This window comes from Trichosurus vulpecula, chromosome 4 (assembly GCF_011100635.1).
Source record: "Trichosurus vulpecula isolate mTriVul1 chromosome 4, mTriVul1.pri, whole genome shotgun sequence".
Taxonomy (NCBI): Eukaryota; Metazoa; Chordata; class Mammalia; order Diprotodontia; family Phalangeridae; genus Trichosurus; species Trichosurus vulpecula.
The window spans coordinates 365,523,404-365,541,682 of NC_050576.1; the positions used below are offsets into that span (position 1 = coordinate 365,523,404).

An 18,279-nucleotide genomic window follows, 5' to 3' on the forward strand; every position below is an offset into this window, starting at 1 on the left:
CCCCCAGGTAAAATTGGGAAGTTGGACCAGAAGACCAATAAAGTCCCTTCCACCTCTAAATCTATGATTCTCTATTCATTAATATCTGTCTCTTTCTCCAGTGGGCTCTGGCATTAAGTTTGTAATGGGCACTCAATAAATATTTGTTCATAATAACATAATTCAAATATCTAATCTTGAAAGGGACTTTTTTCTGAGGCTGCTTAGATTCAAACCCAATTCTGTATCTGGGCTGAAGTTGATTATATCTAGTTTTGACTCAGTGATCTAATTTCTTCACAAACTTTTCCAAGAACTGCCAACTCCACTATAAAAATTTTATTGAAAAGGAAGTTCCACCAACCTCCAGCTGCAGTGTAATTATATACATAATATTTAACTAAATTATACCCTGTGTGTATTTGCCAAGAAAATGTAAAAAATTTTTGCCCTGCAGCTTAAAATGTTCCAAAAACCTTTATAGTTTTCTGGTGAAATTTTTCAAATATGGTTTAAAATGGAAATTCGGAGATATCCTTTGCTGTGTTATTTCTTTGACCAGTCAGGAAATGGTTACATTTTAAATAGCATGGTGGATATTTTATCTGCACTGATTTCTGGGTTTCTAGAAGTATTACTTACTTGGTCTCTGACCCAGACAATTAGAGCCACAAAGGCAAATCAGTTTAGTGGATTTTTCCCATACTGTCTGCAATTTTCCCATTAGCCACAAGAGGGCAGGTTTTGCCTTCATGTAGAGTAATTTCACTCGGGAACATTAAATTTTGGTGATAAAGTTTACATTGTATTAATAAGCAAAAGATGTAAAGGAGGGTGACGTTTCTAGTTGGCTTATACTGATATGCCACAAAGCACTTAGGAAACTTTGTGATAATTTTTATAGGGGTGTGTATGTAGCCAAACAACCAGAGAATGACCCTGAGCAGGGCTAATTGCAGTTTGAAGAGACTCCAGAGGCCACCTTTTCCAAACTGTATCTGAATAAGAATCCATTCAGTAATGTCGCCATGAGTGACCACCTATCCGTCTTCAGTGAGAGTGAGCCACTGATTCCTGGAAGCAGTCCATCCCACTTTTAGACAGCTCCCACTATGAGAAAGCTTCTCCTTCACTGAGCCAAAATCTGCCTCTATAATTTCCGCCTATATTGTCCCTTGTTCTGTCCTCTGGGGCCAAACAGAATAATTTTGATACCTCTTCCACCCAAAAGCCATTCAAATACTCGAAGACAGATATCATATTCCCTTCCTGAGTCTTTTCTTCTCCAGGCTGAACACCCCCAGTTTCTTTGACTGATTTTCTTGTGGGATCTTGAGGTCCTTCATAATCCTGCTCCCTCTCTATTAAATGCCCTCTGCCTTCTGTGCTAACCAAGCTGCTTCACAATCCCAATTCCTACTACCCTAGACATACCTACCTTTAGGATCTTTTTCAAGATTTTTCGCTTTTTGTTATTACTGATTTCCACATTTCTCTGCTTTTTCACAGCAAAATAATCCAATTTCATGAATTTCTTTTTTTTAAGCACCTAATGACAAAGCAAGTGATGCAGTGGATAGAGAGCAGATAGAGAACTCAAGAAGGCTTGAGTTCAAATCTTACCTCAGGTGCTTACTATCTGTGTGACCCTGGGCATGTCATTTAATCTGTTTATCTCATTTCCTTATCTATAAATTGGCTGTGATAATAGCCCCTACCTCTCAGTGCTGTTATGGAGATAAAAATGATATAACTGTAAAGTGTTTTGTAAACCTTAAAGCACTGTGTTAATTCTAGCTATTATTAACTCAATTAGTCCCACCTTTGGTATCTCTGAAACAAAGCACAAGCATATCTGGAGATTCAATGTTCTGTACACAGCTTTTTCCCCACTTCCAACCACTAGGGGACACTAGAGATGCATGTGATGACTTCAAGGTAACCAGTGGAGCCAGATCCTCAATTTTATCATGGTGAACATGATTGAATTTTCCTATACACGTGATATACGTACAGGATGGAAGAGGAAGAGACTTGGGGAAAAAAGAGAAATATGACCAGAGCACCTGATCTATAGATAAAGTTACATGAAAGCAAAGACATCCTGATCTACGCACAACCCAGAATTTGTAGAGAAAGGCCAGAGTCAATTCTATCATACACCGGAGGTGTGCACACAATGTCCCTACAGATGGTACTGCAAGGATAGAGAGACAAATCGTCATACCCCGAACACTTGGAATGCCTATATGCCTCCCTGTTTGAGCCCCTTGGAGATCAGAGATCATAAATTTAGAGCTGCAATGTACCTCAAAGGTCATCCAGTCCAACGGTCTCATTTTCCAGTGGAGGGAACTGAGATTCTGATAGGTAAAATGAATAAGTTTTAACTCTGCCTCTGACACGTGAAGCATGTGATGCAAGGCAAGTCACTCTAATTGCCTCAGATTATTCTTCTGTAAAATGGAGAAAGAATAGCATCTACTTCCTGGGGCAGTTAGGATACAGTGGTCAAAGTGCCAACCCTAGAGTCAAAAAGACCTCAGTTCAAATTCAACCTCCAACACTTAGTAGCAGTACAACCCCTGGGCAAGTCACTTAACCTTGTTTACCTCAATTCTTCATCTGTAAAATAAACTGGAGGAGAAAATGGCAAATCATTACAGTATCTTTGTCAAGAAAACTCCAAATGGGGTCATGAAGAGTTGGGCAGGACTGAAATGACTAAACACTTCCCAGGGATGTTGTGAGGGTCAAATTATGTCATTTTGTTGTCGTTTATTCATACCAAGCATGCACTTGGGGGACCTACAACTTTAGTTCCTCAGAGATTGTGGCATTCAAAGCTCGAGATAATTATTAAGATCGTTTCCCAAAAGCAGGTCAGCCTTCTCTTTTCCTCTTATTCAGTTCTTTATCCCATTCACAAGTTCTGTCCAAGACTCAAGTGCTGATGGCTCAGCTCTATTACAAACATCATCTGCATAATAGTTGCATTTTCTACAGGGGTTTTCCTTTGTGGACAATTTGAGTGGACCCTTTTGAGTGATTATGGCTCTCATTAAGAAAATTCTGTAATGTTCCTGAGCTTGTGGCAACCAGCATAATGTCAGCTACAGATAGGAGCACCTCACCATCTATAGGGAATCCTACTCCGCAGTGGACATGATAGAGGCAAAGTTACCCTTACATCCCTATTTTATGGCTCGCTTGGTGTCATGAGCAAAGGGTTATCAAACAGAGTTATTTCTATTGTCTTATCTTTCTTTCAAGAAATACTGTGTAATTTTGACAGATGCATGGGAGTTATTTTGTTGGACTGTCATCTGAGCCTTTAAGACTCCCCAATCAAATACTCTTTGAATAGTCAACAATATTGTGATTATTGTTCAGTTGTTTTCAATCATATCAGACCCTTTGTGACCCCATTTGGGGTTTTCTTGGCAAAGATACTGGAAAGGTTTGTCATTTCCTTCTCCAGCTCATTTTACAGATGAGGAAACTGTGGCAAAAAGGGTTAAGTGATTTGTGCAGGGTCACAAGCTAGTAAATATATGAGGCCAGATTTGAACTCAAGATGAGTCCTCCTGACTTCAGGCCCAGTATCCTATCCACTGCACCACCTGGGACAGTCAACAATATACTTAAAATCAACTATAAAAAAATTTAATTTTGAAGTGAGGTCTTATATTCTCCATGCCTTTCAATCGATTGTATGACTAAAAATATGGTTGGCTATAAAGGTCTTTACATATTATCTAGTTTGATCCTCACAATAATCTTGCATAATAAATACTATCCCTACCCCCTTTTTTTACAAACAAGGAAACAGAGAAGTTAAGTGACTTGCCCAGGGGTACACAGCTAGCACTTCTCTGATGTGAGGTAAGATTTGAAGTCAGGCCTTCCTGACTCTAGGTCCAACACTAAAACCATAATGGCACCTAGAAGCTCTCTTGTCTATGCCAGAATGCATTTGTAAATGACTTTCACAAAGATTTTGAAGAGATGGGAAAGTAGGTAGATGGATCAATAGTTATTGATATCTTCTTGGGTTCCTTTTTTAGTCAGACTTAATGAAGTCTATGGTTTTTTCTAAGCATTTGGTGGCTTCCCCTCTCCAAATATCTTTAAAATCAATCAGTGTCTTAACATCACCAAAATGGCGCCACCTCCAGCACTAATCTCATCTGGGTAGACTTGCTATGATACCTTTAGATTTTTGTGCAGCAGGCATTCATCTATTTACTTTTAAGAAAAAAAATGGATTTGTCTCCAAAAGGCTAGTTCTTTACATTGAATAATTTTGTGCAATGAGTTTTCAGTGTATACTTGACGATTTTATTTTCCTTCAAAGTGATGCCCTTTTAGACATCACTTTTGATAACATATAGTCTATATTCATGAATGACCTAACATGAAACTTCAGACTTAACAGAAAGATAAATCTGCTTTTCAAAATAATATGCAATATATTTTTAAAAGCGAACTCCTCTGATAGATTTCAAATATGACTTGGTTTACACACCAGTTCCTTTAGGAAACATCTATTATAAACACTTAGTTTAATGTATTTCTTTCATTTAATAATATTAGAAAGTTATGTGCCTGAACCACCTCATAACCAAAGAACATCTCTTATGTCCAGTGTGCAATGCTGGCCTGCACCAAAGATTCTGCCACTGAGGTTATGAAGTGTGTTGTGTGTGTGTGTCCCAGCAGAACTGAAAGGGCCAATTCAGGACCTTCCCACTAAACCTACCCTTGACACTGCCCTTTGATTAATATCTGAAAGAGCTGTTCCTTTTTTATGATACTTTGCCTCTTAACCCAGGGTTCAAATTCTTTGTTCAAAAAAAAATACGTTCTTTAGACCTGTATACTAGGTGGGCCTGCCAATTTCTGGGGCTTCCTAAAAAGTCATAGCCATATCTATTCCATAATTTTCAAAAGCCCTCATGACTAACAGTATCAGAGGCCTTGATTAGATCTACAAATGTTGTGTACAGACCTCTATTCTGCTTCTGGAATTTCTCTTGGAGTTATCAGGCAGCAAACACCATATCTGCTGTTCCTTGGCCCTTTCTGAAGCCACATTGGCTCTCAGATAGATAACCATCTTCCAGGTAAAGGATCATCCTATTAAGGAGGACCCTGACACGAATCTTGCCAGCAATGACTAACAGAGAGACCCCCTTGTCATTGTCACAGGACAATCTATTTCCTTTACCTTTATAGTGATGGACAATGGAGGCATCCCTGAACTCCTGGGGTATAACCTCCTCTTGCCATATAACCTGGAAAATTTCAGGCAGCTTTTGTATGAGCAATGGACCCCCTATCTTGTAAATCTCAGTTGGAATAGAATCAGCACCAGGTGCTTTGCCACATGAAAGGAGCCTAATAGCATTCAAAACCTCTTCTTCAGTTGGAACTTCAGCTAGGGAGAGATTGACTTCAACCTGAAGTAAATGGCCAATGGCCTCAGCATTTATTGATGATGATCTGTTGAGAACACTTTGGAATTATTCAGCCCATCTCTCTAGGATCAATTCACCCAAAAGGATATGATCCTACTAAATGAGGTGAGGTATCAGTGAACTCTCAACCAGGGTTCATAATTTGGGGTTTGGACAGAGTTTAAAGCATTTGTGAACTTGGATGGGATGAAAAGCATCATGAACGTACTTATGTCACTAACTTCTGAAATTTAGTATTTCCTTCAATTATTTTTAAAAATTACTGTGAGGAGGAGTCCATAGTCTCTCAACAGTCTGCCAAAGGGGTCCACAATACAATAAAAGTTAAGGACACTTGCTTTAAGGCATTTTTTTCCTTTACCCTATATCTAACACTAGCTGCTCAGGTATCACAGGGCCAAATTTTTTTTAGCCATGACTAGCCTATTGGAGCTGAGTCATAATGAACATATAATCAATTCTTATAGAAACTACATATGTAATGTTACATATATGTATCCTACTCATATGAGTGATGTAAAGTGTTATTTACCATGGAGCACTGGATTTGTCAGCCATTCAATCTATATACCCTTTGAGTGAAAGTCATTTAGGAGAGTCAGGAAAGGAGTGAAGGGGAAGGGGGACAGAGGAAGCACAACAGAAGAAATGGAGCCCATTTTGAATATTTCCTTTCCCAAACAAAATAGATACCCATCAAAACAACACAAACCTATGATACAAGAATGTAGTAGAAAATTATTTTGCAATAAGAAACAACAAATGTGAAGAATTCAGAGAAACCTTAGAAAACATATGAAATAACACAGAGCAAAGACAGATGAATTAGGAAAACAAAAATACAACAGCTACATTAATGTAAACAAAAACAATATGAAAATTCTGTTGTATTCAGCTTAATTTCAATGACCAATCTCAGTCCGAGTTTTTTAATGGAGCTAGAAAGGCGGGGGATTCTTGGGTATGAAATTATATTGCAAATACTGTTGTATGTGATTGTTTTGTCAATTAGATCAAATTTGTCTTTGTTACCTTGGAGGATTCAAGATTGTAGGGAGTATATCAGAAAATTATTCTGATGTAAATAAGTCAAAGATAAAAGTAATTAACTGGGGAAAACCTCACTGCCAGCTTAAATACTATATATGTATATGTGTAACTTTGTATATTTGAGGTTTTAACTTCTCTTTCCTTCTTTGTCCCCACAGTAAGAAAACAAAATGAGTTGTAGCCATTTGAATATCTGAGTTGAAATTTTATTTTAATTTTCACATAAAATTAAATGCAAATCCTCTGGAGGAGAAGAATCAACTTGAAGTCATTACGCTGAACAAAAGCCCATTTATAAGTGGATACAATCGCTAATATAACTTCTATCTATAAAATTCTATGGTCTTCAAATCCTAATTTAATTTCTTGTCTTCGTGTCTTGGTGCTCTCAGATGATAGCGAAGATTGAGATGTGTGAGGAGTGATCGTCTTGAGATAAAAATCATGAGCTCTACCTTTATTTAGCAACAGAAACTTCTCAAGCATTCTAGCTGTGAGTTTATTCAAAGAAAAGCTAAGTGTTGCCTATGTTCTGGAACACTGCCACACCAAGAAGACCTATGCCAACAACATGCTCAGTGAAAGAAAGAACAATTCAATTAGCTCCCTGGGAAATAATCTTTTCAATATCCAAGTCAGAACAGAACCAGTAACCAAGCTAATTCCTTCCAATTTGACCAGGCTCTTTCTTCTGAGACTTGGTTGAAAAGCAAGGCTTCTTTAGTGCTAGGCTTCTTCTGTGTATTTCCTGTTGCTGAATCTCGTCTCCATCAGGGGCTCAAATCCTTTCCACCGTCTTCTATACTGAAGGAGCGCTAGTAGCACTGAAAAGGCTACTAAAGCCACTAGGCCTGCCCCAATAACTGACAGGATTATAGTCTGGCTGGAGGTTGCTTTCGCTGAAGGTGAAGCTGAAACAGAGAGTCAAGGTCTGAGTCTTTTAGCAGTTAAACACCCCAAGAAAGAAAAGAAACAAACCACTTTTGACATGCATCTTTGGTAGCTCTGTGATACAGTAGTACCAAAGTATTATATTTCTCTTTTTCCTTTTCTATTTTTTGGAAAGCAAAAAGTTACCTTTAATTTATTTAATATATTACATAGATCAGAAGACCAAAAAGATTGAATGGGGTTGGGGAGGGGGTTCTGCATTTAATTTTTGCTTTTTTTTTAATTTCTGAAATAAAACAAGCATTTCTATAACATAGTACAGGGTGTTCCTAAAGGCTGGACACATAGGCAATTGATGGCAATGTGGAGTTACTGCATTGAGTTCATGTGAATCTTGCAAAGTGCATCAACCTTTGCATCACAAATGATGGAAATCATACTGAAGATGTTATTTGTTAATATTCCAATTAAACAAAAATTTCATTCATTTCATTTCTTGAAAATATGCATTTTTGCCTGTATCCAGACTTTAGGAACACCCTGTGTAATAAAAAAGATGATCACACATGAAACTGCAAATCATTTACGTACAACTTGCTTGAATAAAATTGACTAGCCTACAGAATCTACAGATCTAGCGTCAGACTTTAGAGGTCAAGTCCAACTCCTTCATTTTACAGATGAAGAAATTGAGGTTCAGAGATTAAATGATTTGCCCAAGGTAACACAACAAATGATGATGATAGCTCATATTTATAGAGGGTTACAAAGTATACAACTTATTTCATTTGAAGAAAATGGAGGTTCTCATTAACTGGTAAGTGACTAATAGAGAGGCAAAATGAATTGCCCAGGTTATCACACAGCTGGTAAGTGTCTGAGGAAGAATTAGAACCCAGAGCTTCATGGATTCCAAGTCCAACGCTCTAGCCATTACGCCACACTTATTCCAGCACAACTATTGGTCAAAATCTACTTACTTTTCTAGAAGAAGGTAGATAGCAATATTCTATTCTTTCACATAATGTTTATTATGTTAACTGAAAACATTTTTACAAAATCAAACATTTATCTCTCTCCTGAGTCCCAGTACTCTATCATCAAGCGACATTTGGACATTTCAGCTTGAATTCCAAAACAGAACTCATTGTCATTCATTCCTCTAATGTCACAAAAACTCTCCGGGCCTTAATTTCCTCAAATAAGAGTATTGAGCTAGATGACCTCCAAGGTCTCTTCCAGCTCCAGGTCATGTGGTGCCTTTCCTTTCCATACCCAACAACAGTAACATAATTCAGGACCTTCTTGAATGGGACTACTGCATAATAACCTAGATTTAGAACTGGAAAGGATCTTTGAGGCTATATAATTCAACTTTCTCTTTATGGTTAAAGAAACTGATGCCCAGAAAAGTTAAGATCCTTGCCCAAAATCACACGGGTAATAAGAGGTTGAGCTGGGGTTTGAACCTGGTTGTTCTAACTCCAGATTTAGTTTTCTTTTGGCTACACCATAGTGGCTCTTTAACTCTGAATTAGTGTCCCTGTTTTGGTCTCTCCCTACTATAATACCAATATAATTATTTCTATAAATACTGACATATGTGTTCGTGTTTCCATACATACATATAGTATTTTAAGATTTACGAAGCGCTTTCATAGATTACACACACACACACACACACACACACACACACATCATCATCATCATCGTCGTCGTCATCTCATTTGATGATTATAGTATCTTCACAACAAGCCTATGAGATAGATAGTACCCATTTTACAAATGAGAAAACTGAGACTCATAGCAGATCAGTGGTTTGTCCAGAATGGCAAATTTAATGTCAAAGCTGAAACTTAAGCCCAGGTCCCCTGACTCCAAAACCAGTGCTTGCTAGAGGACTTGATTCTACACCCTGCCGATAAATTAATCTTCCTAAAATACTAGTGTAATCTCATTATTCTCCTCAAGAACTTACTGTGGCCCTCCACTGTCTACCACATAAACCTCAAACTCTTCTCCCTAGTTCTCTAAGCCTTCAATAATTGGATCCTTCTTGATTATCCAGTGTTAAGTGCCATTAATCTTCATGATGAATCTTTAAAGTTAACTTCTCTTCCACTTGTACTTTTACTTACACTGTTTCTCCAAGTTCAAATGTTCTCTTTCTTCTCTTTTAAACTTTTCCAAATTCTACCTAGCCCCCAAGGTCCACTTCCTCTGTGAAATCTTCCTGAATTACTTAATGACTCCCTTCTTTGAATTCATGTAGCATTATATTATGTGGTACATGATCACATATTACTTAATGGTGTTATTTCACATTTTATGCATTTATGTTTTATCTCCTCAGCTCAAACTATAAATTCCTTAATGGCATATTGGATCCTCCAAAGCTCAAGTATGTGCCTCACTTTAGATAATCTACAGATTATCTTATATTAGAATGAAGACTAACACGAGCTGAATATATCTCCCCTATCACGTTCTTGTTGTTCAGTCATTTCAGTCATGTCCAAATCTTTATGATCCCATTTGGGGTTTTCTTGGAAAATATGCTAGAATGGTTTGCCATTTTCAACTCATTTTGCAGATGAGGAAACTGGGGAAAATAGGGTTAAGTGATTTTCCCAGGGTCATGCAGCTAGTAAGTGCCTGAGACTGCATTTGAACTCAAGTTTTCCTGACTCCAGGCCTTGTGCTCTTTCTACTGCTCCACCTACGTGCCCTCCACAGCTCCTCTTAGTTTTAACACAGAAGAGAAGATAGACAAAATAAAATATAAAATAGAGTTCCTTTGCTGTTTTAGTAGACATATACCATGAGAAAGTGGTGAGGGTTTAATGTGGAATTCATAAGCTGTAGTAAGCTATAGCTGATGGCTCCTATTGACACTGAACCAGAGTAGCAGAAGTGAGGATATAAATTGACTCTCTGACTTTCTATTAGGTCAAGAATAAGGAAAAAGTAAGTGGGTTAGATTAGGGAAAAGCAACCTGCAAATAAATATATTGTCTTTAAAGATCTACTCTATTATTCTTCACTATTTATACTGTTTTACTTTCCCTTTCCTTCAGTAAGTGGTAGATTGGTTAGAAGCTCCATGAATTTTATCTCTAAGACACTCTAGGGCCATGTCTACATTGTGCCAGCCCATTAACCATTTTCATTTAATTGATTGGTCAATAGAAGCAACTAGCTTGACTATTTTTCCCCTTTGAAAGTGAAGAGCTCTACAGTTAATTTAGTCACAATAGTGAAATCAGTTGTGTGGACAGACTTAGCTTTAGTTAAGCGTAGTTACAATGTATGGTAACACCAGTCATTCGCCTACCTCATTCAGGATCTTACAGCTTTGTTTCAGAATACTTGCAAATATAATCAATAGAATAGCCAATAATCTAAATCAAGGCTGAATGCCTTATTTGAAGTCCTCTGTTCATTTGAGAGTGAGATTGTGAAACAAGGAAGGAAGCAAGTTGCTTCAGACAATGAACCAGTTATAATGGTTACCTGGCAAGTTAATAGCATAATCATAGCCAAGTTGGTCTGCAGTTAAGAATAGCTCCTCATTTGTGACAGGAGGGAAGAAGGGGACCATATTATACATCCTGTTGTGACCAATCGGTGCCAGCTCTGAAGGCCAGGCATTGATAGTTGGATTGAAGCGTTTCATCCACTCATCAAAAATGGCATCGGTAAAGGAATGAAGGACCTGCCATGAAATTGAACACAACAGTCAGTGCTAGCCTTTCCCAAACCGATCACCAAGCTTTGTTACATGAAATCAAGCAATAAATAAGCATTTATTAGGGGCTTACTACAGTTCAGGCACTGTGCTAAGTGTTGAGGATGCAAAGAAAAAGCAAAACCAGTCACTATCCTCAAAGTGTTTGCCTTCTCATACGCATGAAAATATATACATAAATAAATATACACAGGGTAAATACAGAGTAATAGAAAGTTGGAGTGGGATTCTTCTTTTAAAAAATTCTCATAAACCATTTAAAATTATCACACCGATAGTGCTAATATTGAAGAATATGCAAAACATTCTTTACCATGACTTTTCCACCTTTTCTTACCTGAAACTTGCTGAAACAGTTCATTTTTATGACATAAATTCAAATTCTCTTGTAATCCTTTGGCCAAGGAAAGACCAAAAAGTTTATAATTCATCCCTGGGTGTCACAACCAGGTAGGCAGAACTCTTGATCATAGAATGATAGATTTAGAGTCAGAGCTAATCTAACCCCTCAGTTTGCAGGTGAAGAGAAGAAAGGTTAAATGAGCTTCCCAATGTCACCCAAAGGGTAAGTAGCAGAATCAGGGTTCAAATCCAGGTCTTCTGACTTCATGTCCTATGATCTTCTCACATGACCTTGCAATCTGTGATAGCAGGAAAGCAGCAACTATGGCCAATGACTCTAATGAAGGCCCCCGTTTTTCTCCCATTCTGAGGCCATCTGCTGGCAGCATAACAAAGCTAGTAGACCTATGGTATTGGGTCTGCTCCTGGCTGGTCCATTTTGTGGAATGATCCGTTTTTTAATTTCAGGCAGTTGGGTGGCACAACGGGTAGAATACAAGACTTAAAATCTGGAAAGCCTGAATGCAAATCCTGCCCCAGACACTTAATAGCTGTGTGACCCTAGGCAAGTTAATTAACTACTGAGTACCTCAGTTTCTTCATATGTGAAATGGGGATAATATAGCACCTACCTCCAAGAATAAAATGAGATAATATTTGTAAATAACTGTTCAAATTTTAAAGTGCAACAGAAATGCCAGGCATTATTATTGGTGGAAGGAGGCAGAGTAAGTGACCTAAGTGAGAGACTTCTTAGGAAATAAGCATTTATTAGGTCACTACTATGTTTTAGGCACTGTGATAAGCACTAGAGATACAAAGAAAGGCAAAAATCAGTCCCTGCTCTCAGGGAGTTCGTAGTCTAATAGGAGAGACAATATGCAAAAAGCTACATACAAACAAGGTGCATACAAGATAAACTGAAGATCATCTCGGAAGGAAGGCACAGAGATTAAGGAGGATCGGGATCTTCTTGAAGAAGATGGGACTTTACTTGAGACCTAAAGGAAACCAGGGAAGCTAGAAGGTGGAGCTAAGGAGGGAGATAGTTCCAGGCATGGCGTCCAGTCAGCAAAACTGCCCACAGTTGAGAGTTGGAGCATCTTGTGCAAGGAGACTAATGTCGCTAGATCCTGGAGTATGCAAAAGAGAGTAAGGTACAAAAAGATGGGAAAGACAAGAAGGAGCCAAGGTGTGAAGCATTTTCAAGGCCAAGCAGGATTTTATATTTGATTCTGGAGGTAATAGGGAGCTACTGGAGTTTATTAAATAGAAGTGGGGGTGGCATGGTCAGACCTGTGCTTTAGGAAGATCAATTAAGAAGCTGAATAAGGTGCTGTGTGGTCTGGTATCCTGGGCACTTTTCCCTTCCTATTTGTATTTATGTTTCCTACATTACATGTATTCCTAAGGAAGTCTTTTGTGTGGAGCTGTGCTGCCAAATGCTTGAAGTCTTGGGCACAGAGAATACCAAAGACTCAGCAATGATGATTCTGGGTTTGAAAATCAAGGACAGCTACATTTTTTGGAAGGGGGGAGGCAGGGCAATTGGGGTTAAGTGACTTGCCCAAGGTCACACAGCTCATAAGTGTGTCAAGTGTCTGAGGCCAGATTTGAACTCAGGTCCTCCTGACTCCAGGGCCAGTACTCTACTCACTGTGGACAGCTACATTTTTTAATGCCCTTCCTATTTGCTAGCCAGAGTTAGAGTGGGCATTTGAACCCAAGAATTCTGACGTCAAATACAACTCTGAGCATTCCATGTTTTTAAATAAGAGAATTGAATTTTCTGCCTAGATAAACCTGGCTTCTAGGAAGAGCACTGGGGGGAGAATTTTGCAAAAAAAAACCATTATGAAGTTATTCCTATCATGCATTGATTGCCCAATTGACTGTCATTCAGATGTCTCTCACATATCTCCCCTATCACCAAGTACTGTCTCAAAGTGACCTCCTCTGAAGTCACCTTATAAGGCAGGAGTACTCTGGAATAAAGCTATGTTTGTGTAGCCCAACTCAATTTTTCTAGTTGGTTCTTCCCCCACCCACAACACATTATAATGTTTGGTTGCCAAGCAGATAGCAATTTTGAATTTGGGGGAGCCTGTAGGGCCTTCTCTGAGATTATCATTTCTACCTCCACATATGGCAAGCCCCAATTGTTTTTTGATTGGGGGGATAGCTTACAAAGAATTACAAGTTGACATGAATGTGGGCACATAGAGGTTAATTGTAATAACTATTTGTTAACTGAGGTAAGTGATATCTGAGTAGACTATCAGTCCTCTACACAATCTCCAGTCCTTTACACAAGCATCCCACAGTATCTTGAGTGCTGATCACTGATTGCTGAAGAGAAAGCTACAGCTGTGGGCAAATTGAAAGAAATTAAAGCAAGAGTTTGGCTTATGTTTACTAGCAATTTGTGTCTCTAACAAAGCAAATAAATACCAGGTAGATTAAATTGTCACAGCCACTAGATATTAAAGTTTAGATAAACATAATGGCTATAGCTCAATCCCTTCCCTCCAAAAAGGGAGCATTTCTGAGTGTAGTGGGATTTTCCAAGCATCGTGCAGAGTCCTCAAGGCTTCCACTGAGAAGGTATTTGTTGGGACTTTGGAAAAGTCTCCTTAACCAATTGTTAAATCCCCTTCACAACTTAGCTCTCTGATAAGGTTTAAACTGGCCTGGTCCTGAGTCCTCCTTGTCCCTTAAATAGGATATTGTGGTTAATTGAATCATGGAATCATAGACTTAGAGCTAGAAAGGACCATAGGAGTCACTGAGTCCAACCCCTTCATTTCACAAATGAGGAAAATGAGGCTGACAGATGTTAAAGACCTTGGACCAAATAGTAAGTTTATGAGGGGAGTTTGAGCCCAGATCTATCTCATTCAACTCCAACGCCCTATCCACTCTGCCATTCTTCATGGTCGGTTCATTTACCTTGACTATACATTTGGACTTTGCTTTTTAAAGGCCTCAGGTACAGACAGACAAGAGAACGAGAGTTGGAAGGTCAGACAGAAAGAAGCCATTTGGATACATTAGAATTCTGGACTTAGAGGTTGGCCTGAGGATCCACACAGCCCCTCCATGGACAACACTACACAACTAACAGTTCCAGAAACCCTGAGATACCATGAGGTCACTACTGGGGAGGTCACTGTGGAGGTAGGGCGACCAGAACTGGTTTAGAAAGGAACCCACCTGGGATATGACTACTGAGGTGGGGATAGGGAATCATGTATTCTGGTAGCATCTTATTTTAACTAATTATTCTTATTAACTAGGTGCTAAATGCATGGGGTTTCTAAGTTACTGGATTGTACTACCAATGTCCTCTATTTTCAGTGACCTGGGTCAAAGCCTAGGTCAAAGTTTTCCTGCCCTGAGTTTCAATTCTTCCACAGAACCATATGGCTCAGGGACTATGGTGGGGGAGGGGGCTACTGCAAGAGTTCCTTGACTAAGGAGAGGAGTTCCTAGATTACCCCAAGTACCTAGACCAAGTGAAAGGAATAGTGAACCAAGTGGGAACTGGACTTTGCCCTTCACTGCTACTGTGAGCTACATGAATTGTACATATCTGGGGGAAAAGGTGTTCACTCCTTAGTGACCCCTGATGCTTTACCACTGTGGTGGTGGCCCTCCCAACCCCCACAGTAGCACTGAAAGTTCTGAAGACCATGTAGGTCCCTGAGAGGGACATCTCTCTCACTCTCTCTCTCTCTCTCTCTCTCTCTCTCTCTCTCTCTCTCTTTCTCTCTCCCTCTCTCTCTCTCTCCCTTTAATTTCAATTTTATCATGGGTTCTTAGTGAGGAAACCTTCTTTACTAATGTAGGTTGGCAACAGTTCTCTATAGCCATGGAGAATCTCCTGGGACACTAAGAAGTTAAGTGACTTGCTAGGGTCACAGAGAGTATATGTGTCAAAGGACTTGAACCTAGAGCTTTTTTGACTCGGAGTCTGACTCTATGACATCACTATGTTGTCTTTCAACACAAACACTATGACTGGTGAAATACTGAAGGGGGGAAATGGGACATTTATTGCTACAATGTGTCTAGATATATCTGTGCAAGAAAACAGTCTTACAATAGGGGTAGCCTAAAAAAAGATCAGGAATGAAATTTCTTTTCGTTATTGCTTTGAGTCCATCTACCAAAAATGTGCAGCCATGAACACAGAGAGTCTGAAGAAAATTTACGTTGAGTTGTAACTATCTATAAAGCATAAATATAGTCAAAGTTCACTGCTGAAACACTGATTTTTATGTCATCTAAAATTCTCAGTGTACTTTGTATTGATTAGCTCTTGGACTGAAGATCATTGGAATAACATGGTTATGAGACCTTCAGCCAACTTACTACTTTATCTCAGGACATTTTCCCACAGAGCACATTTTCAAAACCAAATAAGGGTGAAATTTTGTTACCTAAAATGTATAGTATAAGGTCAAAATGCTTTCTACTGAGGCAAGGACACTGAGATATTTATTTAGAGCAGCCTCTGCTTTGAAATGATGTTAACACTTATACACGTTGACATGAACCAAATAGTAGCTCTTAGATTAAATGGTACTTACCTGCCCAATCTTGATTTAATTTTTTTAATTCTCAAGGAAAAGAAAAACTTGCCTTTGAGGCATCTTTATCTCCTGTAAGTCTTTAAAAAGGACATACCACAAAAATGGGGTCATTTGCAGCAGAGTGGGGCAAAGCACTAGTGCCATTCAGGAAAGCATGAACCAGGTTATGAAGGCTCGTTGTTGTTGAGTCAAAGGTTCCATCTGCTTTATCAAATCCTTCCAGGGCATTCCTGCAGAAGAGAAATATGAAATATGATATCCATTTTGTTGTTGCTATTCAGTTGTTTAAGTTATGCCTGACTCTTCATGACCCTATTAGGGGCTTTCTTGGCAAAGATACTGGAGTCATTTGCCATTACCTTCTCCAGATCATTTTACATATGAGGAAACTGAGGCAAACAGGGTTAAGTGACTTGCCCAGAGTCACATAGCTGGTAAATGTCTGAGGCCTGGATTTGAACTCAGGAAGATAAGTCTGAGCCTGAGTCCAGGCCCAGCATTCTACCCACCACACCACTAGCTACCCTATGATATCCATAAATTTTTCAAAAACTCATTTTGGTACTCCCCAAATAGTGATATTCTACTAAATTGGGGGATAAATGTATATGTAATGAGCATATTTAATAGGTTTGGCATTAGCCCATTTAAAAAAAATTTTTTAAATTTATTTAAAAAATGAATTCCTTGGTGTGAGGAGATTACAGATGAGAAAAGTGAAACTCAAAGATATCTTCCCCACCTCACTGAATTGTCCTCTTTCTCCCAACTTCTATAACCACTATCCTCCCAGTCACCTAGATCTAAAATTTCAGAGTCATCTTTCACTCCTCCTTCCTGATCATTGCTCAATTCTGCTCCTGCTCAGTTGAACAGAAATCCTAGTATGAGGACCTATTTTCAGCATGGAAAAAACCAACCCAACCCAGCCCATTTGCTGTCATGCGCTGATATCCACAAAATGCTCTTTTTAAAAATCAGAAAAGGGACTTCAGTGCAATGAATTCTTAGTGCACAAATTTGCTACAGAGAATTTGTGGAAAGATACAGTTGAGAATTATACAGGATAAGAAGGCATGGATGAGTTGTTATCTCTTCCACCGGAGAAAACAGTTACAAGAATGAGATCGCAGATCTCTTTAAGTATGGAAGCACTGTACCCAAAATCTGATATTTAAAAAAACAACAACCCTACTTCCCTATTCTGAGGGTTTGATTAGGCAAGGCAAGCAGTTGACTAGGAAGAAACACAGGACCAGAGAGTTAGAGCTAGAAGGTATCTTAGAAGCCACTAAATCCAACTCACATATTTTACAAGTTAAGAAACTAAGGCTGATAGTTTAAATGACTTGTCCAGGATCACACAGCTGAAATAGGATCTGAATTCAGATCTTCTTGTCTCTAAACACAGTGCTACACCACCTACCTGCTAAGGCTGGGGGAAAAGTTGGCAGGTCATAATAAGGGGTACTTTTTAATATTACCATTATTTTCCATATGTTTAATTGCAAGAAATTTTGCTATTAGCAACATGTACCTATTTAATGACAATTTAAAGTCCATATGTTACAGTAAAGACTAAGCGTCTCCATTGGATAGTAACAGAGTGGACACAATTTCCCAATTTTCAGGTCTTGCTTCTGGGCCTGCCCGTCTCCCAAAACTGTTCCCTCCAAAATCTCCATGTTCTCTTGATCGCCAAATCCATGACCTTTTCTCGGTCCTCATTCTCTTTCACTTTTCTGTAATATTGAATACTGTTAACTGTCCTCTTTCCTACCTTGAATTCAGTGATACTGTACTCTCTTAGCTTTCCTCCTAGGGGTATGAGTTCTCCTTAGTTTTCTTAGACAGTTTACCCCCCCCCCAAGTGTAAGAGTCCCCTAAGACTCCATCTTCAACCCTCTTTTCTTCTCTCTACACTTTCCTTTGGGACCTCGTTCATTCCCACGGCATGGGAGCCTATGGCAAAGTTAGTATTAATACAACAGCTGTCAAACCCCCATTTTGTCATCAAGCACCACTTTGTCATCCAAGTGGCCTTAAGTTTCTTTTCATAGGTAGGTTCCATTTCCTCAGGGCTTAGCCCAAGGATTTTCCTAAAAAGTAATGTCTTCTGATTTCTCTATAGTCTTACTTCCCCAGCTTTTCCTTATATTGGTTCCCTGATCTCTCCTTATCTTAATCACATCTT

The 18,279-nt window shown here is 38.8% G+C and overlaps 1 protein-coding gene across 1 annotated transcript in view; it reads right to left on the reverse strand.

Moving 5' to 3' along the window:
- Positions 1–7,235: 7,235 nt before the first annotated feature.
- Positions 7,236–18,279, reverse strand: part of DCT (dopachrome tautomerase) — a 41,466-nt gene continuing 30,422 nt past the window's right edge. The window contains exons 6-8 of the mRNA XM_036757369.1: positions 16,180–16,315; positions 10,914–11,115; positions 7,236–7,420 (exon numbers count right to left, since the gene is read on the reverse strand). Coding sequence (XP_036613264.1) covers positions 7,236–7,420; positions 10,914–11,115; positions 16,180–16,315 — 523 coding nt within the window. The remainder of the gene's footprint in view (positions 7,421–10,913; positions 11,116–16,179; positions 16,316–18,279) is intronic.